At 40.4% G+C, this 24702-nt stretch overlaps 2 protein-coding genes across 5 annotated transcripts in view; both read left to right on the top strand.

The window, feature by feature from the left end:
• LOC101443597 (proton-coupled amino acid transporter 2) overlaps window positions 1–4651 on the top strand; it is a 37404-nt gene extending 32753 nt beyond the window's left edge. For all 3 annotated transcript variants that reach the window (XM_004453460.5, XM_004453461.5, XM_004453462.5), the window contains exon 11: window positions 3217–4651. In XM_004453460.5, coding sequence (XP_004453517.1) covers window positions 3217–3494 — 278 coding nt within the window. In that variant the 3' untranslated portion in view covers window positions 3495–4651. The remainder of the gene's footprint in view (window positions 1–3216) is intronic.
• A 10358-nt stretch (window positions 4652–15009) lies between these two features.
• Window positions 15010–24702, top strand: part of LOC101445268 (proton-coupled amino acid transporter 3) — a 43423-nt gene continuing 33730 nt past the window's right edge. For both annotated transcript variants that reach the window (XM_004453465.3, XM_058281060.2), the window contains exon 1: window positions 15010–15487. In XM_004453465.3, the coding sequence (XP_004453522.2) occupies window positions 15291–15487 (197 nt within the window). In that variant the 5' untranslated portion in view covers window positions 15010–15290. The remainder of the gene's footprint in view (window positions 15488–24702) is intronic.

Genomic DNA, 24702 nt, shown 5'->3' with positions numbered 1-24702 from the left:
AAGATTTATTTTATTTATTTCTCCCCCCTCCCCTCATTCCCCCCATTGTCTGCTCTCTGTGCCCATTCGCTGTGTGTTCTTCTGCGTCTGCTTGTATTCTCGTTAGGTGGCTCTAAGAACCAATCCTGGGACCTTCCAGAGTGGGAGAGAGGCGATTACTCTCTTGTACCACCTCAACTGCCTGTTCTGCTACATCTTCTTATTTTCTCTCCTGTGTGTCTCTTGTTGCATCATCTTGCTGTGCCAGCTCTCCACATCGACTGGCACTCCTGTGTGGGGCGGCTTTCCCATGCTGGGCGGCATTCCCAGACAGGGCAGCACTCCTGTACAGGGTGGCATTCCCATGTTGGCTGGCACTCCACGTGGGCCAGCTTGCCCTCACCAGGAGGCCCTGGGCATCAAACCCTGGACCTTCTGTATGTTAGATGGGAGCCCAATTGTTTGAGCCACATCCATTTACCCAGAGAGATTCTTGATTCTTGCTGTACTAGTCCCATCCATAGCATTAATCAGACACTGAATTTCTTCCTTCGGGGAGGTTAACTTCCAATTTGTCTTAGGAGGCAGGGACACTAAACATTTGAAATACTAGAGACTCCAGAAAGATCAAGGAGTTTCCCCCAAAGTGTGAAGATAATTCCCTAAGTCTAAACCATGGCCCCTGTATGCATTGCCTCTCTCAGTACATGAGAACATAAAGTGTTAATAAAGATAATTTTTTTTACTTATTTTGAAATACTTTTTTCTTTTTTTAAATCAGTTTTATTGAGATATATTCACATACCATACAATCTATCTAAAGTGTACAATCACTGGCTTTTAGTATAATCACAGTGTTGTGCATTTACCACAAAAATTTTTAGAAAAATTTCATTACTCCAAAAAGAAAAACTCCACACCCCTTAGCAGTCACCTCTCAATCCCTCTATCCTTCCCCAACCCTACATAACCACTAATCTAATTTCATCTTTATAAATTGATTTATATTTACATTTTATACAAATGGAATCATACAATATATAGTACTTTGTGTCTGGTTTCTTTCACGTAGCATAATGGGTTTGTTTGTTTTTGTATTGTTTTGTTTTTGCCTGATATTAACATCCTGTAACATTAACATTCATAACATTTGTTCAATTTCAAAGAAAAAGTCTTATATATACAATATTCCCCATATTCCTATTTCACGTGAGGTTTTACTATGCCATACAGTCCCGTTACATTTTTTAGCTTTCCTTTTAGTAATATACATGACCTTAGACTTTCCCTCTCAATCAGTCATACCCTTTTTTTAAAGAAAATATTTATTTTTTATTTACTTCTCTCCCCTTCCCTCCAACCCCCAAGTTGTCTGCTCTCTGTGTCCATTCGCTCTGTACTCTTCTGTGCCCGCTTGTATTCTTGTCAGCGGTACTGGGAACCTGCATCTCTTTTTTTGTTGCGTCATCTTGCTACGTCAGTTCTCCGTGTGTGCAGCAGGCTGTGCTTTTTTCAAGCTGTGCAGCTCTCCTTACAGGGTGCACTCCTTGCGTGTGGGGCTTCCCTACGTGAGGGACACTCCTGCGTGGCACGGCACTCCTTGCACTCATCAGTACTGCACATGGGCCAGCTCAATACACGGGTCAGGAGGCCCTGGGTTTGAGCCTTGGACCTCCCATGTGGTAGGCAAATGCCCTATCCATTGGGCCAAATCCACTTCCCTGTCATACCCTTTGAACAGCACTGCTAGTTACAAACATTATGTTGTGCTTTCAGCTTTTCTATTCTTTTCCAAAGATTAACACACAACAATGAAGATGATTTTTATGAATGCTTTACTATGTTAACAAACTAGTTTTGTACTTTAACACCATATGTGATATGAACCATAATACCTAAAAAGATAGGTATCATTTATCCCCATTTTGGGAGAAGCCAGAATCCCAACTTGCAGGCATGTTTTCTTTCTGTTATACCACTCCTCCTCAAAAGGAGGCCTAGGGGAAACTACTGGGATTTCCTGGTTCCGAGGAAACTTCTCCAGCACTTCAAAATCTTTCACTTTTAGTGATTCTTTGTTAGGTGCTTTCTGACATATATTCAAAACTGGAGAAGATACTCTTTTAAGGGGCTCCAACCAATGATGCCTTTGTGTCATAAATTTCACTTTTAATTTCAAGAAAGAAATTATATTGAGTTAATTATTGTATTTATTTAATTATTCACTAAAATGTTAGCGCTCCAAAGGCAGGGTTTTTTGTATTTGTTTGCTTGTTTGTTTGTTTTGTTTTTTGTCTGTTTTGTACTTTGATGTATCCCAAACAATTGAACAGTTCTGCTTAATACATAGTTGTTCAAAGAATGGATCTGGCTTTTAATAATAGAAAACACTACCCTTACATGGGGTGTAGTTACATAAATTTCATCCAAACTGCCTTGTCCCCATTTTATAGAGAACACCTGGCTGCTTTAGAAACTGTAACAATATTCTGATATCTTTAGTTAATTTGTCCAGCAAATATTTATTGAATGACTACTGTGTCTTATGTTTAAATTGCAGGGGATAGCTAGTGAAAAAGGAGAAGCTCTTTGATCTTGTACAAAGGATTGTCTAGCTCTGCTTCCTTCTTTTAAAGAGAAAAAGGCCCATTTTGTCCATTTTTTATTCAACTTTAAAAATACATATACTCTCTCAGCAATTTTACCTGTAGGACTTGATCTAGAGCTAGAATCCCTCATGTGCTTAGTGATAATGCATAATTGTTTATAATCATCAAGAATTGGTAACAACCTAAATGTCCATCAAAGGGGATTGATTTAGTAAATCATGAGAGTTCCCTGTTAAAGAATATCATGTATCTGTTTAAAGGTGTATTAGTAGACATATATATTGACATTGTAGAAAGGAAGAGAAAGCAAGTATTATAAGAGTATCCTATAATTATTTTTTGTTTTTTAAAATGCCGCAAGTGTAGGTATAAGTTTATATTAATGCATATATTTGGAAAATGACTGGAAGGAGATACACTAAATTTTTGATGTGTCCTCTAGGGAGTGTGATTGGGGTTTTAGAGGACTTTTAACTTTTGCTTTGTGCCTATACCATTTAAAGGTATAAAAAATGAATTTTTTAAAGAAAATGTATTAAAACAAAAACTTCAAAATCTTGGCTAAGCATGAGATCACTTCTAGGCTTACACGTAGGATTGGGTTTATTATCTCTCTTGTCTCTCGTAGGCATCTTGGCCATCCTCATCCCCCGCCTGGACCTGGTCCTCTCCCTGGTGGGCTCCGTGAGCAGCAGTGCCCTGGCCCTCATCATCCCGCCCCTGCTGGAGATCACCACCTACTACTCGGAGGGCCTGAGCCCCCTCACCGTCGCGAAGGACGCTCTGATCAGCATCCTGGGCTTTGCGGGCTTTGTGGTGGGGACCTACCAGGCCCTCCATGAGCTCAGCCAGCCAGAACACTCTCTCACCTTTCCCAACTCCACCATTTTTATTCAGAGAGTATAGCACCATGCCCGAGCCACCAGCCCCTGACTTTTTAGTGTTATGGCTCTCTTTTCTATGCATTTACTTTATTTTACTGCTTTACCTTTTCTTTGGACCAAGTTGCAGTGAAACAAGCAAGCACTCACCAGTTACAGGGTCTAAATGGCAATTTTTTTGTTGTTTATTCCTTTTCTTTTCATCTCTAGCTTCCACTACATTGATAGCTCTCCCATGGAAGACTCACCATTCTGTCCAACTTTTTGGCAATTCAAAAGGCAAATTTCACATCTGGAGTGAGGCTGTGAAAGAAGAAGCCAGTAGGGGGCACCCAAGTGGCAGCAGCTAGCAGAGGGAGAGGTCACCTGCTAGGGCAGGGCAGGTGTGGGTAAACAAACCCTCTTCCAGGCCTATTTAAAGAGCAAAGATAGGAGTGGGGACTATCTACAACCCAACAAGGTATGCACAACTCCAGTGTCTAGAGGTCCAGTGTGAGATTTCACTCTCAAACAGACGGAAGGAGCCTTCCACATTTAAGCCAACAACAATAACTTTGGAAGCCACTCATCAAGTTTAGTACCAGCTCAAAGATCCCACCAATGGACAGGAGGCATGGAAGTAGGTGTGCCAATGGGGGGTAGTGGGGAGAGCGTACTGACATTACCCAAATGGACTTTACCTCTTAGCTCTTCGATTACCTACTTTGTGCCAAGAAGAGTCCAAAGCTCTTGTGAAAGATTGCAAATCAGCCACAAATTCCCCTTGATAATGTGACTTTGCAGTCCCTCCTATCAGAGAAGTGTCTTCTCTAAGACTCTACTCCTTGAATGTGAGTCTGGCCAGGTAACTCATTTAGGCCAAGGAGACATTAGCAAATGTGTTGCAAGCAGTGGTTTAGAAATGGCTTGTGCATCAGCACTTGCATCTATTGCTGTTCTGTGGAGTTGAAACCACTAAGTGAAGAAGCCCTGGCTACTCTGTGGAGGAGAGAGACCGTGGAGAGCAGAGATGAGTCCTCCCAGCTGAGCCCATCCCAGAGATCGACCAGCCTGCCAACTTCTAGACTCATGAGGCTATCCAATACCATCCAGCCCCAGCCAGGCTGATCCGGACAGTAAGAGTTGCCCAGATGGCCCACAGAATTGTGGGAAATAATAAATTTCTGTGGTTTTGAGCCATCAGGTGTGGGCTTTTTTTATGCAGCAAAAACTAACTGCTACATCTCTGAAGTTGATAGACTGATGAAAGAGAAAATGTTTCCTGCCCTAAGGGACCTAATCCACTGTCCATTGGGAAAGAATGACAGGTAATTGATTAAATAAAATACCATCGTAGGTCCCTTATAAGGACACTCACTGCTCTGGAGAACCAGAGCAGGCTTCCTACATGTGAGGCCATTTGAGCTGGACTTTGAGTAGAACTAGATCTCCCACCACTGAATCTGGCCCGTCTTCTACTCTGCCCTGCTACTTTGACATCCCAGTATCTTGTCTAACCTTTGCTGGTGGCAAGGGGCCAGTCAACTGCAGACACCACCTGTATTCCAGGGTTCCCTAGGGAAACAGAAACGATGGTAGAGATCTGTAAATAGTATGAGATTTTATAAAATTGTCTCACATGACCATAGGGATGCACGCATCCAAATTCCATAGGGCAGGCTGCAAGCCAGGAGCTCTGATGAAGGTTCCTCATGAGTTCCCTAGGAGACACTGACTGGCTGGAGTAGAGATGGGAATTCTCTCTCTGAATGCTAAAATCACCTCTCCTTTTAAAGCCTTCAACTGATTGGATGAGACATCACTCTTTGCTGAAGGCAATCTCCTCAACGGATAGTAGATGTAACCAGCCATAGATGCTATCGACTCACTTATGATTAAAGTCTATGAAATGCCTTCACTGTACAATTTGGCCAGTGCTTGCTGACCAAACAACTGGGCACCGTTCCTTGGCCAAGTTGACATATGAGCCTAACCATCACACTACCTCAACCTTCCTGCTAGTGACTGCTCTCTCCCTCCCCCAAAATTACAGAAATTGGGAAAGTGTGCCTAGATAACTGAGTAGATATTGAAAGAAGTTTTATTGTGTCCAGGGGAGGAAAGTTTCTCATCATACTTCCTGTGGTTTATAGGAGTGGTCCATGCTTGTTTCCACCTCGTTTTTAAGGGGATATTTGAAAAAAACCCTCCTGCTTGTACACACCCACTCATGCTCCCTGTGCAGCCTGGGACATCTAGGGAAGATGGGGGATGGGAGTGGTGAGACTGCCCCAATTCCCAAGACCTGGTATACTCTGGAGTGTTACTTTCCAAACTGATCGTAAGGCAGCCTACTCTTTCGGATGTCACAGTCTACCTGCTGGACTTCCACAAGGCGCTTCATGAGCACAGGTTCTTCTTAGACTGGGGAAGAGCTGGCCATTCACAACGCAGATCCCAGAGACTTCTGAGTCCCTCTTGTGTGCTGGGACTGTCGTAGCCTAAGCAGTGGTCCACAGTCCTCCTCATTTCCCCATTGAACCTCTCAGTTTTGTCACTTGACCTGAAGGACTTCCACTGGTTGTTCCACAGCCCTTGCCAAAGTGGTCTTCTCTCTCTTTGTATTTTTCTCTTCCACTCTGCTCTACTACGACTCCAGCCATCTCGCTAAATTTAAGATTTTCTTCTCTGTTTAAAAATGGTTCTACTTATTCACCAATGACAAGCCCCTACTGGGTGAGATGATAGGGTTCATATTAAATCTTGGAAAGAAAAAATAAATTTAGCTACACTGATATAACTGATAAAAGCAAGATAAGGAAACGTGCTAGTAATTGTAGCAACACTAGAGGTTACTGTTAGAGTTCTGTTTGAGCGATGGAGGTATTTTTTAATTTTTTCATTATATAGTACTGGATTCTTTCACACACACATGAGGCTTTTATCCCATTTAACTTATTGTTTCTTTAACCTTTTTTTTTTAGGAGGTACCAAAAATTGAACCCGGAACCTTGTACATGGGAAGCAGGTGCACAACACTGAGCTATACCGGCTCCCTTTTTGTGTTTGCATTTTTTGTTTGTTTCTTTCTTTCTTTAACTTTAAAGCTTATTATTGAGTCAAGGATCATAGAAACGCCCTCCCTCAACGAGCAGTTATAAAGTGTTTTGCATGATCTAATTTAGTCCTTACAGTGATCATGTAGGGTAGGTGCTGTCATTGTCCCCATTTTCAGATGAGGGAACAAGCTCAGAGATATTAAGTAACTTGCTCAAGATCACAGCTGCAGGGACAGATGGGTCCAGAACTCAAACAATTGTGGACCGAAGCCCCTCAGTGTACTGCTGAGCCCAAGAGAGACCGGTGGATGGAGGTGGTCAAAGTGAGGGAAAGAAAGTGCGTCCAGTGGATAAAGAATTTAAAAAAGAAACCCAACATTCTGTCTTTATAAATAAGAAGTCAGCTATGAAATGAGGAGGGGCTTTCTGAAGTATATCGGGTTGATCAAGAGCAAAGCAATAGTGCCTGAAGCTATTTAAATCCTTTCAGGCATAGAAAAAAAATAAGGAGATCTTTCCTTTTTTTCATACCAAGGTATCCTGATTCTGATAACAAAACCAGACAAAGCACACACAAAAAGAGAAATATAAATACAAAAAAATCTTAAATAAAACAATAACAAATAGAATCTGGCAGCATAGTAAAAGAATAGCACTCCTAGAGAGTTCCCTGTGAATGCAAAATTGATTCAGCATTAACAAATAAATCCATTACCATAGACGACATTTGAAATCAAGGAAGAAAAACTGGTTCTTGACAGATTCTGGGAAAGCACTGATAGAAATTTCATCATACAGTCCTACTTGTCAAAGAAACTCCCAGTTTTATTAAAAGTACCAGAAACCTTCTTTCACATGACTTGAAGGGGAGGAGCAAGGTAACCTCAGAGTACGAGTGAAATGCTAACAGCAAGCAGTTTAAGAAAAATTGTGAAATTAGAAAAGGATGTTTGATATCACTACGTTATTAACGCTAAAAAAGTAATGTGAAATACAAATTTTGGAAAGAAGAAATATTATTTACAGCTATTATCACCTGAAAAGATCAAGAGAATCCACTGCATGGTATTAGATACAGAAGGAGTCAGTAAAAAGGGCAGTCAAGAAATATGCAAATCATTATCTTTCTTATATACTAATAATATAAAATAAAATGAGGAGGGAAGAAATACCATACACAATAGCACTAGAAGAAAAAAAAAGTACCTAGGAACAAATTTAAAGACGTGCTCTTTCTATATGAAGAGAGTAAAACTAGTGAGGGGCATAAATCAAGACTTGCATAAGCGTCTAATAGTCACATGGTACTGTAGCTGGGAAAACTCGGTAAGGTTAATATGTTTATTTGCCCAATTTAATCTATCAGTTCAATTTAATCTCAATAAAATAGCCAACCAGATTGAGGGGATAGGAACTTGGCAGATTCTTGAGTTCATCTAAAAAAATTAATATAGGAGGAAAAAAGAAAACTTTATGAAAAATATAAGGAGAATGAATCCTCCCTATCAGACATTAAATATATTACATAGCTCCAGTAATTAAAAGTTAGGTGCCGGCACAAGAAGAGGCTAATCAATGGAAAGAGGAATACAAAAACAGACCCAGTGAAGAGAGGTGTTCATTGTATGATAAAAGGAACCTTTCAAATAAAATGGAAAACAGATGGATTATTTGATAAATGATGTTGGGAAAACTGCCTAGCCATTTGGAAAATGGATTAACAACAATAATAGCACTTGTTGGGTTTTTACAAAATGCTGAGAGTTGTTCAAAACACTGTCCATATATTAACTTAATCTTCCTAACAATCCTCTGATATTGGTGTTACTATTATACCCGTTTGACAGATGAGGAAAATAAGGCACAGAAACGTGAGTAATTTGGCCAAACCATACAGTTACAAAGGGGCAGAACCAGGATTCTATTAAGAACAAAAAATTCAATATTATGGGCAAAATTTTTTTTAAATAACCATTAAAAAAATAAAACATAAATTAAATATTTTATAATATTGAGGCAGTAAAGGCCTTTTTTTAAAGATTTATTTTTATTAATTTCTCTCCCCTTCCTTCCCCCCCATTGTCTGCTCTCTGTGTCCATTTGCTGTTCTTCTGTGTCTGCTTGCACCCTAGGCAGCACAGGGAAACTGCGTCTCTTTTTTGTTGCATCATCTAGCTGCATCATCTCTCCGAGTGTGCAGCTCCACTCCTGGGCGGGGGCAGCTCTCCTTGCAGGGCACACTCCTTGCACAGCACTCCTTGCACAGCACTCCTTGGGCCCGGCAGCTCTACGTGTGGGCCAGCTCACCACACCACTGAGGAGTCCCTGAGTCTCGAACCCTGGACCTCCCATATGGTAGGCGGATGCTCTGTCAGTTGAGCCACATCCACCTCCCAGGCCTTTCTATATGAACCCAAAAACAAAGTGAAAACAATTGAGAAATCTAACTCTTAAATACATCAAAAATTTTGCATAAATAATTAACAAAAGTAAATAATGATTTCAACTGCGAGTAAATGCTTACAAACTATAGGAAGGCAAGGAGTATATGCAAATACAGATACACACACACACACACAGAGGCACACACACCTCAATAACTCCCTGCCCCCAATAAGAAGTCCAATAGAAAAATGGACAATACACGAACAGGCAATTGACAAAAAGAACAAATACAAATGACCACATTATATAAGATGTTCATCTTCAGTAGTAACCAAAGAATTAGAAATTAAAGCAACTATTGGTTCTTTTTATTTAACACATTGCTAACATTTCAAAGATTAATAAAAACTGGTTTTACAGATTTGGGGAAGTTGACATTCCATTATTTTTGGTGGTTGTATATTTGGCAGAACTTTTCTGGGGGGGCAATACGAATGGAAATTGAAAATAAGCATATTATTTGACCCAACAATTCTACTTCTAAGACATTTTCCTAAAGCAATAATCAGATGCATGCTCAAAGGCATATTTATATAAGACTGCTTATCCCAGTGTTGTTTATAAAATTGAAAAATTAGAAATGGCCTACTTATCCACTAGTAAAGACTTCATGAAATAAATAAGAAACAAGAAAAACTATCTAAGGAAGCAATTGAAACTACAAAAGTTGCTGATGGGAATGCAAAATGGCACAGACACTTTGGAAAACAGCATGGCAGTGTCTTCTAAAGTTAAATTTACCAAATGACCAGGTAGTCCTACTCCTGTTTTTAGCAGAAAAATAAAAACGTGTAACCATACAAAGTTCTACACTTGAATGTTCATAGCTGCTTTATTTCTTTTTTTTTTTTTTTAATTTTTTTATTTTTTATTGACTTTGTAATAATATTACATTAAAAATATATATGTGAGGTCCCATTCAACCCCACCCCCCCACCCCCCCCTCTCCCCCCCCCCCCCCAACAACACTCGTTCCCATCATCATGACACATCCATTGGATTTGGTAAGTACATCTTTGGGCACCTCTGCACCTCATATACATTGGTTCACATCATAGCCCATACTCTCCCCCATTCCATCCAGTGGGCCCTGTGAGGATTTACAATGTCCGGTGATTACCTCTGAAGCACCATCCAGGGCAGCTCCATGTCCCGAAGACGCCTCCACCTCTCATCTCTTCCTGCCTTTCCCCATACCCTTTGTCCATTATGTCCACTTTTCCCAATCCAATGCCACCTCTTCTATGTGGACATTGGATTGGTTGTGTCCATTGCACCTCTATGTCAAGAGGAGGCTCAGAATCCACCTGGATGCTGGATGCAATCCTCCCATTTTCAGTTGTAATCACTCTAGGCTCCATGATGTGGTGGTTGTCCTTCTTCAACTCCATCTTAGCTGAGTGTGGTAAGTCCAATAAATCAGATTGTAGGTGCTGGAGTCTGTTGAGGCTCAGGATCTGGCTATCACATTGTCAGTCCAGAGATTCAAATCCCCTAAATATAGCTGCTTTATTTCTAATCACCCAAAACTACGAATAATCCAACTGTCCATCACGAGTCAAGGAATGAATATATTGCAGTACATCCGTACAACGGAATATTGTTTGGACTCATCCATAGCAATGCAGACATTGAACACGGCTTCAAAAAGGAATGAACTACTGATGCACTCAACAGCATTATGCGGAGGGAAAGATGCCAGGCGTAAACATCTACGTGCAGTATGGTTGCATTCTTCTAATATTCTGGAAAGGAGGAAACTGTGAGGACAGAATACAACAATGGCTGCCAGGGGCTGAGTGTTGTGGAAGAGAATTGACTCCAAAGGGGTACGGGGGATTTCTTTAGTGTGATGGAAACACTGTATAGATTGTGGCATTAATTACAAGACTATATAAAAGCATTTGTCAAGTCTCATTGGTCCTGTATACTTCCAAAAGGTGAGCTTTTCTGCATGTAAATTATATGTCAATAAACCTGACTTTAAAAATAAGACACCAGGGAGCAAATGTGGCTTAAGCCGTTGAGGGCCTGTCTCCCACTTTGGAGGCCCCAGGTTCAGTCCCCGGTGCCTCCTAAAAACGAACAACAAATAAATGAAAACACCAATTCAGGGGAGGAGATGTGGTTCCTGCATATGAGGCCCCAGGTTCAATCCCCAGGCCTGGTACTTCAAAAAAAAGACACCATTAAAAATAATTATTCTGATTTATGTTCAGTGAAATGAAAATATGCACAGGACATATTAGGTGGGAATGCTGCACGTGTTACATTATGTTGGTGGTGGCATAAATGGGACATGTGCAAGTGATCGTGTGTGTGTCTTGGAACAATGCAATATCAAACTGTTCTCTCTGCATGGCAGTGATTCATTTTCTTCTTTATCCCTTTTTGTGGTTTTGAATTTTGTTTCGCTTTATTTGACAATAAGCATAGCATTTATAATCTATTGCTGTCTTGTTTATTCGCTTGTTTACTTGTTATTGTTTGCCTCCTCAAAATGTAGACTCCATGAAAGCGGTTCGTCCTGTACGTTGCTCAGTCTGCATGCCTAACCCGGAGCAGGCACTCAGCCGCTCACTGCGTAAGGACTGGAACAATGACTGAATGAAACGGGTGAGAGGAAATTCTCTTCATCTTTAGAGATCAGAGGAGGGAGAGGTTTCCTTTGATAGTCAGAGGAAGGGACAGACTAACATTTATGTAGTAGCAGTGATAAAGGTTGACGTGGGGAGCACTTTGCCACCCCCCTCCCCTTAGTCTTCATACGCAACCCATCCAGACTATCCCACATAAACCCACACAGGCAGCAGGCTCAGCTCGCTGTGCAGAGACAGCTTCAAGACCAGACTGCTGATGCCTGTTGCTCGGGGCAACATAGCAGAGTCACCCTCGACTCCACAGCGAGTCCATCAGCACATCCTCTAGGCTTTATCTTAAAAATATACGCAAATCTTAGCTTCCTGGCTGTGATCCCAAATACCATACAATGAGTTGGCATAACAACAGGAATTTATTGGCTCTCGGTTTCAGAGGCTAGAAAGCTGGATTCCTACTGGGGTCTGTATCCTCCGGCTGGCTGGCAATCTTGGGGTTCCTTGGTTCTCCATCCCAGGGCAATGTCTTCTCCTCTCTCTTTCAGGTTCTGTTGACTTTCAGCTTCTTTCCCTCCATCTGGCATTCTCTTCATAACATGTCCAGTGAAAGGATAAAGGGTCACAACTTAAATGAGAAAGGTCTGATTTACTATATATCCTGCCATAACCCACTGAATGTGCTGGGGGAGAGTGTAAATTACAATGTAAACGATAATCCATGCGGTGCAGCAGTGCTCCAAAATGTATTCAACAAATGCAATGAATGTACCACACTAAAAGAAAAAGAAAAAAAAACACATTTTTCTGGGGTACATGATCCAACTTACCACAATCCAGAATTCACTTCTTACCATCTCTTCTGCTGCCTCCCTGCTCTAAACCACCAACTGTCCCCTGGTCAATGCAATGGCCACCTAGATGATTGCATCGTCTCCTAATCCATCTCCCTGATTTGCCCTTGTCCCCCTTCAGTCTGTTCCCAACAAAATGGCTAGAGCACTCCTGCTAAATATCATGTCACTACCTTGGAGGTGCTTCCTTTCAAAGTTGTTGGTTTTCAAAGCAGTTGGCACTTTCTAATGCCAGTAGCGGCACTGTTGTTTTTCAGTGAATTTGGGATTATAGCCCAGAACCAAAATCTTGGTTTTTGTTTTATTAAAACCTAATAATATACCGTTTTTCTTCTTATAAAACACCCAAACACTCAACATTGCTTACATAACTCATGGGTAGTTGTGATGACATACTCTTGAGTGTGGTTACCTTAAGTGATTTAAATGGGGGAGGGGGAAGAAGGTGGTGGACTGTTACAGCAAAGCCAGGAGTTCTGAACCGTAGAAACTCACAACCAGCACTCCAGAAAGGTGGATGAACAGTTTTATTATGCGCGGGCCCAGAGGAGAGTCGATCTCCAAATTCTGAGCCCCGTTTTTCAGTTTTCACAGGTTTATATAGGATTTCGGGTGGGATCAGCATAACTTTTGTTCATTGGCTAACGTGTTGCTAGGTGAAATTTTGCAAGCAGGCAGGTTACAGAGGCAGAATGCAGCTGCAAGGTTGTGGGCTGATTTACAGAAGCGGGGGGTGAAGTCACTTGTTTGGTATCTTTCTACTAGGCCATGTTTTCACAGGCTGATTTACAGAAATAGGGGTAGGAGTTATTTGATATTCTGCAAGGCTGTGCCCTCACAGGCTGATCCTCAGAAGTGGGGGCAGGAGTGACTTGTTAGATATTTTGCAAGGTTATGGTTTTTATTCCTCAACAGGACCTCTTTATGTAAAAGTCATTATTCTTAGGAGCATACAATTGTGCATATTTCAGTCCTGGGATTCCAAATGTCCTATCCTTTACTCTATATTAAAATATATGACTACACTGTGGAGTAGCTTTGTATTAACTTTATATTTAACTTTTGAATTATATTCAGTAAAAGGGAATCTATTATAAAAATTGCTCTTGACTTCGTTGTAAACCCTACAGAACTTGCCGTACTTTCTCTACCTTGATAGATGGTCACCCACACATGGGACTCAATATCACACTCTTTGAGCTTCATCACCAAATGAACTTTTGGCATTTTATGCATCTTGCTGAATTTGTGAGATGGTATTTGAAATTGGTATGTTTTGTGGCTCTGAGTATATTCTAGAATAAGGTTTATATTTTTCCACATAACACCTCTGGTTTTTTTCTCCATACAGAAAATGTTTTAGAGCTCTGCATAGTATTAATTTTGGCTTCACTCAAGGAGGCAATAAATGATCATCAGCTCCAAGTAGTAATTGATATAACAAGAAAAAATCATTAATATACACAAATTTGTAAACCGAGCCCTGGAAATGTTAGTTTATAGAGCACTTGAATGAATTTAAACAAAAAGGTAAACTCTTTACCTGTAAAGTCTCTGGATGACCCTTGGATATACTTTTACCTATTTTTTTTTTAAATAGTACAAGGGAGGAAAAATGACATATCACTTCTCCACTCAGCACCCTCCATGATTTCTCATCTTTCTCCACATAAAAACTAAAGCATTACAATGGCCTACAAGACCTGCCCACTCCATTCCAACCCTCTCCCATTGCCTCTTTAATTTGCCTTCTCTGGGGTGACCATGTGCTTTATCATCCGTCTAGGATACTTTTGATAATGAAGGGGGGCACGATTAATAATTATTCCAGGACAACAGGCACAAACCAGGAGAATCCTAGGCAAACCAGACATATGTCCACTCTACTGACCTTCCATCTCTTTTATTTGCTCCATACTGACCTCATTAATTGCCATTCTTAAAGTACCCCAGATACCCTTCTGCCCCAGGACCTTTGCACTTATTGTTTCCTCTGCTTGAAGTCTCCCTCATATTCAACTCTTTACCCAAATGTCACTTTCTCAGTGAGGCCCTCTCTGACCACCCAACTTAAAATTGCAGCCCTACCCCCTAGCTGGTACCCCCCACTCCCCATTTCTGCACTATTTTTTTTTTCTACAGCACTTTTTACCAACTAACATACTTGTTTTCTTTGTTGTCTGTTTTCCTCAGCCTCACTAGATTGTCAGTTCAATGAAAGCACCAGAGAATTTTAAGAGGTTTTCTACCTATCCCAATGTATCCCCAGCATGGAGAACGGTGCCTACCATATATTAAGTGCTTGGAAATAGCTATTTTTTTTTTTTTTTTAAGTTTAATTGCACTGACTTCCGAATAGGTGGCAGTCCATGAGCCTCTCCTGTACAGAAATCCTGAGCAGATGGCATTTGAACTGGGCCTTAAGAGGCACTCTTTGCCCTGCCAGGGAAGGAGGTGACTGGAGTTCCTGTTTTGGCCACACCTTGGTCCTGGATTCTGCAGCACCTTATTGGCTGGGGCATTGTGAGGTAGCTCGGGGGCCCACTTGGCCAGAGGCAGATGAGCACTGAGCCTGGCCCCACATCCAGGATCTCCAGTCCAATGGTGCCTTCTTCCTCCCAGGTCCACCATCCACTGTGCCTTACCGCAGTAAGGGCTCAACTGGGAGAGGCTGAAAGCCCGGCCGAGTCCTGGAGTGTGGCTGAGAGATCATGTGGGAAACCGAGGATCATCTTGAGAGGAGACTCTTGTAAGATTCCCAAGAGCCAGTCGAGGCACAATCAACATCAGCTTCTCCCACCACCAGTGCATCTCTGATTCACGCACTTTGGGCTTCAGCTAACGCCAGGCACCCTCGGGAAAGAGGAGCCAGCATCTCAGGTCTGCAGCCATGGCTTCTCCAGAGAAAAACCCACAGGAGACTTCCTCAAGGCTGCTACAGACCTTAGCCCTGAGTTGTCGCCACCTCTGTGCCTCATTCAAGACCTCATTGCTTGGAAGGGACTACAGCAATGACCTGAACTCGGAAAATGGGTCTACGTCATCCTCGGAGAGTGTCCATCCTGCCAGGGAAGCAGACCAGTTATCGTAAGTGGCTGCACTGTCCTTAATACAGCTCTGGACCGTGCTCTCCTACATCCCTCTTCTTAACACTCTTGTCCCTGTTGGAGAGAAGGCAAATCTCAGGAAGGGAGATACATGGATATAAGACGAGACCTTCTGCAACTGAGAAGGTCAATCCCTGCAGCTCTGGGTACAAAAAGCTCAGATCCTAAAGTAGCCAGCTGGACGCAGGAGCTCTTGGTTTCTGTCCTACACTCGCTGTTCTTTCTTTCTTCCACAGCTCCAGGCTACTTTCCCTTCGTTGCACGACTGCCACTACCTTTCTCTCTCTCTCCTCTAGAAGCGCATCCAGGAAACACAAGGAAGGTCCCTCCTAGCCCTGTGTGCCTGACTTTACTGCTCCAAAGATACATGGAGCTTTTTCTCTTCCGACTTTATTGCCAATCAGACTATTACCTGAAAATCAGATTAGATAACAGCACAGTCATTAATGAGATTATAAATGACAATACCCAGTGTTGATAAGATAACAGGTAATGGCCTCTCTTATGTCCTTTTAGGAAGAATTAAACCAGGGACTTTCTAGAGGGCATATTGCAAGTACAACAAACCCTAAAATATTAATCATATCAAACATGCAAACACTTATTTGGCATGTGCTATCTTTGAAAGTCCACACAGAGACAGTGGCTGTCTCTGGGGAGGAAAATTGGAAGGCCGAGAGAGAAGTAGGCAATTTATATATACTTTATAAGGTTTTTGGTTGTTTTTGTTTTACCTTTTGAATTTTGTACTGTGAGTGTCACTACCTAGGGTTATCTTTTTAAGTATGGTTAATTATAAATAAATAAATCTTTTGATCAATAATACCTTTCACAGAAATTTTTCCTGATGGCATAACGGCACAGATAAGCACCATCATTTTTATTGAAGCCCTGACTATGATATTGAAAATTTGGAGACAATAAGAAACTGGTTAAATAAAGTATAGTAAAACCATACAACGGAAAACAGTACACCCACTACAACTGACAAAGGAAATCTCCAGCCATTGAAAAATGTTATTCATACTATTGTTATTCATACATATTATTCATACAGAAAATCAGGTTAGGGCACAGTACATATAATGGTTCTCTTTGTATAAAATTACATGCATTTAGGAGCAAATTGGGATGCCCAAAACGTTAGTGTTAAAGGAGTTATCGCCAGCTGGTTGAGTACTGACATTTCCTGGTATCACAGTAATGCACTGTTTTTCAAGGAAAAAATGTAAAGCTAATTTCTTTACAAAGACCCTGGGGAGCTGTACTATGTGCCTGACTCTCCAAGGTTCTGCACTATAACATTGTTAGTTAGGGCACAACTGTTTCTCCAAAACTTTGTCTTTCCTTTCCTAAGAGATCTGATCCAAGTGGGGCAGCAAGCAGTTGTTGGAAAGAAGTGAAGGAGAGAGAAGGGATAGATAGTGGGGAGAGAGAATGGGAATTGACAAAAGGGGGGGGGGAAAGGTTTTGAGGTTTGTTCTTTTTGTGTGTGGGAGATTTTTTTGTTTTGTTTTCACTTTGATATGTTTTCAAATAACTGCAGTTATTAAAAAAGAAAAGTTATCTCTCAGAAGTGAAGGGCAGTGGGCATTTTCTACTGCCACCACCCCATCCTTAGGTGAATATATTTATCTAATGGAGAGGCAGGATGTCACAGAGGTCCCCAATGGCCCACCCCATCCTCCCGACCCCAGCACTCTCCCAGGTCTGTATTGAGATATAAACATCAGGCACAGCCTTCTCACAGCACCTTAGCCCAACTCCCTTATCAGTGGGGAAAAGAGCCCTGAAGACTGGAGTTCACAGGTCAGCACAGTTTTTGTCAGACTTGCTATGTCCCCTTGGGCAGTTCGTTTCTGCCCTCCCAGCTGCTTTCAAACAGTGTCTCTGCCTCAGCACTATGTCCAATGGCCTCATCAAGGTCGCCTTTTGTTCCAGGAAGAGGGAGCATCTCTGCCTGCTTGGTAGAAATATGGATGTTAAAGGAAAATTTTTTTTTCCAAAGGTTTATTTTTATTTATTTCTTTACCATCCTCCTCCCACCACCCCCCAGGTTGTCAGCTCTCTGTGCCCATTTTCTATGTGTTCTTCTGTGTCCACTTGTATTCTTGTCAGCAGCACCAGGAATCTGTGTCTCTTTTTTTTGTTGCGTCATCTTGCTGCATCAGCTCTCCGTGTGTGCGGTGCCACTTCTGGGCAGGTTGAACTTTTTTTTGTGCAGGGCAGCTCTCCTTACAGGGTGCACCCTACACAGGGGACACCCCTGTGTGGCACAGCACTCCTTGCGTGCATCAGCACTGCACGTGGGCCAGCTCATCACATGGGTCAGGAGGCCCTGGGTTTGAACCCTGAACCTCTCATGTGGTAGGCAGACGCTCTATCCATTGAACCAAACCCGCTTCCCTAAAGGAACTTCTAATGAGGCCTTAGAAGGAATGATGAGTGCATTATTGGGAATTGGAAGAAAGGCAATTCTTGTTATGAAGTGGCAGAGAACTTAGTAAAATTGTGTTCTGATATCAGATTGAAAGTGGAACTTCTATAAAATGAACCTGAATATTTAACTGAGATTTCCAAGCTAAGTGTGGAAGGTGCAGCCTGGCTTCTCCTTGCAACTTCTAGCAAAATGTGAGAGGAAAGGAATAAGCTGAGAATTAAACTCTTAAGCACAAAGAAATCAACAACTGATTTCGAAAATTCTCAGTCTCCCCATATAACGTGCTCCGAGACTAGGGCCAGAGGTGGCTCTATCAAGGATCTCCCTGCGCTTTCAGGAAGTAACTCCCCAGGGAACAGGTTCCATGTGAGAGTTTAACTGAACACCCTTTGCTAAAGAAGGTTTGACTGGACACGGGTCCAGTCAGCCATTTCAGAGGAAGTCAGGGTGGAAACGCAGTTACCAGAAAGGATCTATGGAAAATGTTATTGTCTGATGGTCTGGACCCCCTGGAACTACACACAAAGCCAACAACATTTTTGCAAAAATTGTATGAACAGAAGCAGTTCCCAAAAGGGACAGAGAAGGGACAAATTGAAGGAAGAATGGCTTCAAGAGTAGAAACACGGAAGCCAAGGTTTTGACAGAAGAGATCTCCTGGGACCAAGAGAGCAAGCCCACCTGATTGTGCAGAAAGGGCAAGTCTGCCCCTGCCCTTGGAGGGAGCAGTCCATCTACAATGGCACTTGGAGGGAGCAGGCCTTGCGCCCTGTCTTTCAGGAGGAGTGCCACCATCCCAGTGCTCAGAGATGATGGGACCTGTCCCAGTGTTCAGAGAGCCTTGCCACCATCTCAGTGCTCAGAGAGGGCGGGGCCTACACCCCAGTGTTCAAGAAGAGCATGGCTGCTTTGCAGGTCCTTGGAAGGGGTGGGGCTGCAGCTCCATTGGGCCCAGAAGACAAAGAATCAAGCTACAGATGGCTCTCAGACCTAGATCGTGTTGAGAAATAAAAAGCATAACCTTGCAAAAATATCTAACGAGCCACTCCTGCCCCCACTTCTGTAAATCAGCCTGTGAGCGCATGGCTTTCACAGGAGTCCTGGCCCCCACTTCTGTAATCTAACAAACCACTCCCACCCACCACTTCTGTAAATCAGCCGGCAAAAGCATGGCCTTGCACCTGCATTCTCCTTCTGTAACCCCACTTGCAAAATTTTGCCTAGAAACGCGTTAGCCAATGAGCAAAAGTTATGCTGATCCCACATAAAATCCTATATAAACCTATGAAAACTGAAAAACGGGGCTCAGAATTTGGAGACTGACTGTTCCCTGAGCCTGAGTGAGGGGGTGCCTGGGTTAATCAGAGCAGAGTGTCCATGGGCAGTGGTTGGTTAATCAGCGAACTGCAGGAGCAGGAGGTTTCTGCAAGATTCAGGACATCTGGAGACTGTCAGCAGACTGTCACCAGCCTCGACTTATTTGCTAGTTTACTTTCTTCACAGGGGCGGGGGTCTTTGTTGCTACCTCAAAGAATCATTGATGTGTCAGTCTAGCTTGCTTGGCCTCCTCTCCACTTCATAGTTTCCTGCATAAAATGGAAGCTCAAGCAAATCAAGGTGGTTAGTAAAGGTATTTACAATTTCATTTTGACATTCCCTCCTTTTAGTCAAGGGAGTCTTTTGACTCCCTAAAGACCAAGTAAGGTTTTCTTGGGAGCTTACACATTGACAATTTATAGGACGTTTTGAATGATAGGTTATGTAATTTTAAAACATCACATTAGCATTGAAAAACAAGGCCTCTCATTTATGGTACAGTGATTTACAACAGTTACAGATACCTGCTTCTGGCTACTTCAGAAGACTAATATGCATCAAGGCTATAATTAAGTAAACTACCATAGTTATTGGTATTTTCTTTTGGCTATGGTGCAAAATACCAGAAGGTTAGAAATTGCTTAAAATATAATTCGGTGAATCAAAACACATCTGTATATTTTTTATGGGTTTTACAACAGTTATAGATATCTGCTTATGGCTGCTTGTGGCAGTTTGATATTGTTTATGAATTTCAAAAATAGATATTGGATTATGTTTGTAAACTGGTTTGTTCCTCTGGGCATATTAAATTATATTGGATTCAGGTTTTACTTTTATTTGATTAAAAAATGACTAAGGTTTGATTGGGCCACATCAGTAGGACATTGATTTCCTGTCCCCTTGGTGGATGGGGACTCACAGAGAAACTGCACCACGGGGAAGGGAGGAGAGAGTTTTGATCCTGGAGCCTGGGAAGTAAATGCACAGAGGAGTAGATACATGAGGAAGGAGAGAAAGCTCCATTAGACACGGCAGAGGCCCTGGGCAGAGAGACGAACTGTTTACCTGGTAGTTTACAGCTGACCTTGTGGTGAGAGCAGAGCAGCTGAGCCTGGAGAGAAATTGAGCCTGGAGAAGAGAGGAACCCAGGAAGCCTGAACCCTCACAGACATCAGCAGCCATCTTGCTCCAACACATGGAAACAGACTTGGGTGAGGGAAGTAACTTATACTTTATGGCCTGGTAACTGTAAGCTTCTACCCCAAATAAATACCCTTTATAAAAGCCAACAGATTTCTGGTACTTTGCATCAGCATCCCTTTGGCTGACTAATATACTACTTCAGAAAACAAACATGAACCAAGGCTATAATTAAGTAAACTGCCACAGTTACTGGTATTTTCTTTTGGCCACAGTGTAAAGTATTAGAAGGTTAACAATTGCTTAAAGTATAATTTAGTGAGTCAAAACACATCTGTTATTTTTTTGTTAACAAATCCTCACTCTTTTACCAATTCCTTAATCCTGAGGGATTTATGGGTATCAATCCTTCTAACTACTTCCTGCTGAAAAGGGGCGATGGCCTTATATTCTTAGGGGTTGGAAGAATGGAACTTTTTAGATTCCCACTGCACATTTTCCTTGATTTTGGGTTTCTACTGGACTATCAGTGCCTTTTCAGCGACTCTAGTTTGGCAAGGCTGAGATGAAAAGCAGAGACCAATTTAAAGTATGTTTATAATGATGGACAATGATATTATTAGACTTACTTGTAATAAGAAATAGAACCAAGATCCTTTCCTTGAGGGAAGCTACCATTTTCCCCTGAGGCTCTGCGTACTGTAATTGATGATATTTGGCTGAAACGTGCATAAGAATAGTCTTCAGAATGGCCTGCTGACTCTATTTGAACTCGCTTAGCCAGAGCATACTTTATTCTAATATTTTCCCCATCCATCTGGATAGGATTCTTCTCCAGAAGCATTATTGATTAATATTTGGTATTAATCCCTTGGCATTAAGACAGCTTATTCCTGGAAGCTGTGACCCACGTAGAGGGTAAGGCCCTAAATTTCTTTGCAGGGTTTGGCTTAGAGAGGGCCATATTGAGTAACAAGGAGGTTTTTCTGAGGATGAGTCTTAGACTTTAATTATAATCAGGATTAGTCTTTTCATAATAGTGTCAGTGAACTGGGAGCTTCTATTGCCTGAGAGAATGGCAGTAATTCCCCCAGTGGGGAAGTTTGCAGTTTATGCTTTTTCCCTCAGTCCTTCAAGGCATTTTACAAATACTTTTTCATTTTATGCCCAAAACATTTTGAAATGCACCAAGGTATTATTAATTGACTTGTACGGAATACTAAGATTCCATTCCTTGTTTTAAGTTCTTTATTAAATAAAACTGAGTTAGGCTGTTCATATACACTGAATAGACAGGTTAAATCAGATAGTATGTTTAAAAGGTTTAAATTCTTGGACAAAATTAATCTTTCCTCCTTTTTGGTTTCACACAAAATTTTTCATTTCAAATATAACTGAGAAGGAAAGTTGGTTGCTTTTATGAGATAATATATTTAAAATAACTAAAATCATTTGATTGACAACAATATACTGTTGTCTAATATTATGCAGAAAACATTGTCAAATCTCTAGGAATTTTATATAATCTTTAAATATTTATATGAACATTTTACCTATACAAATTTAATAACAATATTATAAAATCCCTTTTAATTTTTATAACACTTTCTAAAAATTTCCTGTGCAATTTGTATGAAATAAACTTTAATTTTTTTTAGCACTTCACTTTTTACAAGGCAAAAGAAAAAAATTTTTGCAATAGTTTGAAATAAAAATATATTCTTTAAGGTTTGACTTTGAGAAAGCAAAATGTGAAAAATTATTAGATTTGAGTATTATGCTCTTTCAAAAGTAAGAAGACTTGTGTTTCTTTAAAAAATAATATTAACATAAAGTATGAGAAATTATTTTGATTAAACACAGGCTTTTCACCTTTTACACTGATTATTTAGGAGAAAAACTCTTTATAACCTTTTCCTAAAAAAGACCAATGATTTAAGAAACTCTTGTCACTTTAACAGAGAGAGAACTAAATTTTAGTTTTGCATCAGTATAAAATTTTTCATTCCATGTCTTTTAGAACTTTAGAGATAGACCCATTAAATCTTACCCAACGTTGACCACAAAAATTCCTTCTCCATGAACTTTATATATTCATTCAGGTTTTATTAAATCCTTAAATCCTTTATAATTAGGTATATGCACAAATTAATTCATATAAAGTTTGAAGAGAAGTTTTTCCTTAAATGAGTTATTTTATTTATGAGGACATAAGAAATAAGCATTTAAAATATTTATTTTAGATTATACTCTATTTGTATTGTAAGATTCTCAGAATGCAGTTCATTGAAAAGGACTTTTGCTTTCTTTCCAAATATTTGTTTTTGCAAATTTTTGCGAGACTTTTACCAACAGTCCTGTAAATTAATTGGCAAAGGTCTGAATATCCAGGCTCATAAATTGGAATGATAAGATTGAATTCTTTCAAGACCCACTGAAACCTTATCTTTGTAGAAGGAGAGTTAGGTTACGTTAGAACACAGAGGGCGAAGACAGGATTTTAAAGAGCACCGGAAGCTCAGTCTGCCCAATTTCTGGATGCTAGGATATTAATTTTTATATATATGAACATTTTGTATTATATACATGTACTTATTTATCTTTAAGCAATTGGAAAAGAGCTCTCTTAAGAATTTTCTGTTGTCAATTTAGTATTGCCATCCAGAGGTAGGAAATATGCTTAACAGAAAACAGACACAAACCATAGAAGCACAGAAATAGAAAACTTACTAGTCTGAAGCATAATTTTGCACCCCTTTCTGCAATTCCTTATTCTGATATAAAGCCATAAAAGATTGTACATATGTCATTTAATTCCATTCATCAAACTTAGTTTTACTTTTTTTAACAAAGTACAAATCTGCATTTAATACATTTGGATTTGTTCATCTCATTTTTTATTGGAAGATTTTTGATGACTGATTCATTCTGTTTACTTGTGATTGGTTTGTTGAGTTCCTTTATTTCTTGCAGGGTTAATGTAGGTTGTTTGTACATTTCTAGGAATTTGATCCAGATTATCTAATTTGTTGGCATAGAGTTTCTCATAATGTCCTCTTAAGACACTTTTTATTTCTGTGTGGTGAGTCCTAAAGTCCCCCCTTTCATTCCTGATTTTATTTATTTACGTCTTCTCTCTTTTTTTCTTTGTTAGCCTTGCTAACGGTTTGTCAATTTTTTTTTCTCAAAGAACCAGCTTTTGATTTTGCTGATTTTCCGTATTTTTTTTCTCATTTTCATTTATTTCTGCTCTAATTTCATTATTTCTTTCTGCTTTTGGATTGGTTTGCTCTTCTTTTCCTAGTTTCTCCAGTTGTTCAGTTAGATCTTTGATTTTAGCTTTTCTTCTTTTTTAATGTAGGCATTTGGGGCTATAAATTTCTCTCTCAACACTGCCTTTGCTGTATACCATAAGTTTTGATGTTGTGTTCTTCTCTATACCATTACTAATTTCTCTTGTAATTTCTTTTTGAATCACTGATTGTTTAGGAGTGTATTGTTTAGCCTCCATATATTTGCAAATTTTCCCTTTTCCCAACTTTTATTGATTTCCAGCTTCATTCCATTATGATCAGAGAAGGTGCTGTGTATAATTTCAATCTTCTTTAATTTATTGAGAACTGTGTTGTGGCCCCGCATGCGGTCTATCCTGTAGAAAGTTCCATGAGCACTTGGGAAGAATGGAAACCTGCTAAGTTTGGATGCAATGTTCTGTATACGTCTGTCAGTTCCAGCTCTTTTATCATATTGTTCAAATCCTCTGTTTCCTTGCTGATCTTCTATCTAGTTGTTATATCTACTGATAAGTGGCTTGTTGAAGTCTCTGTTATTGTAGAGACATCTATTTCTCCTTTCAGTTTTGCCAGTTTGCCTCATGTGTTTTGGGGTACCCTCATTTGATGCATAGATATTTGTGATTGGTACTCGTTCCTAGTGGATTTTCCCTTTTATTAATATATAATGGTCATTTTCATCTCATATCAAGTTTTTGCATTTAAAGTCTGTTTTGTCTAACACCAACCTACCCCTGCTCTCTTTTGGTTACTATTTGCATGAAATATATCTTTCTAAACTTTCACTTTCAATCTATTTGCCTCCTTGGGTCTAAGGTGAGTCTCTTACAGACAGCATATGGATGGCTCCATGCTGTCACCCTAAGTCTTTTGATTGAGAAATTTAATCCATTCATGTTCAATGTTATTACTTTAAAAGCATTACGTACTTCAGCCATTTTATCCTTTGCATTTCATATCCATATCTAATTTTTGTCCACCTTTTTACCTTTTGGTTACCCT

Source organism: Dasypus novemcinctus, chromosome 2, assembly GCF_030445035.2.
Source record: "Dasypus novemcinctus isolate mDasNov1 chromosome 2, mDasNov1.1.hap2, whole genome shotgun sequence".
NCBI classification, from domain to species: domain Eukaryota; kingdom Metazoa; phylum Chordata; class Mammalia; order Cingulata; family Dasypodidae; genus Dasypus; species Dasypus novemcinctus.
Note: the sequence above shows the minus strand (reverse complement) of the source record. Positions and strands in the feature narration are given on the sequence as shown.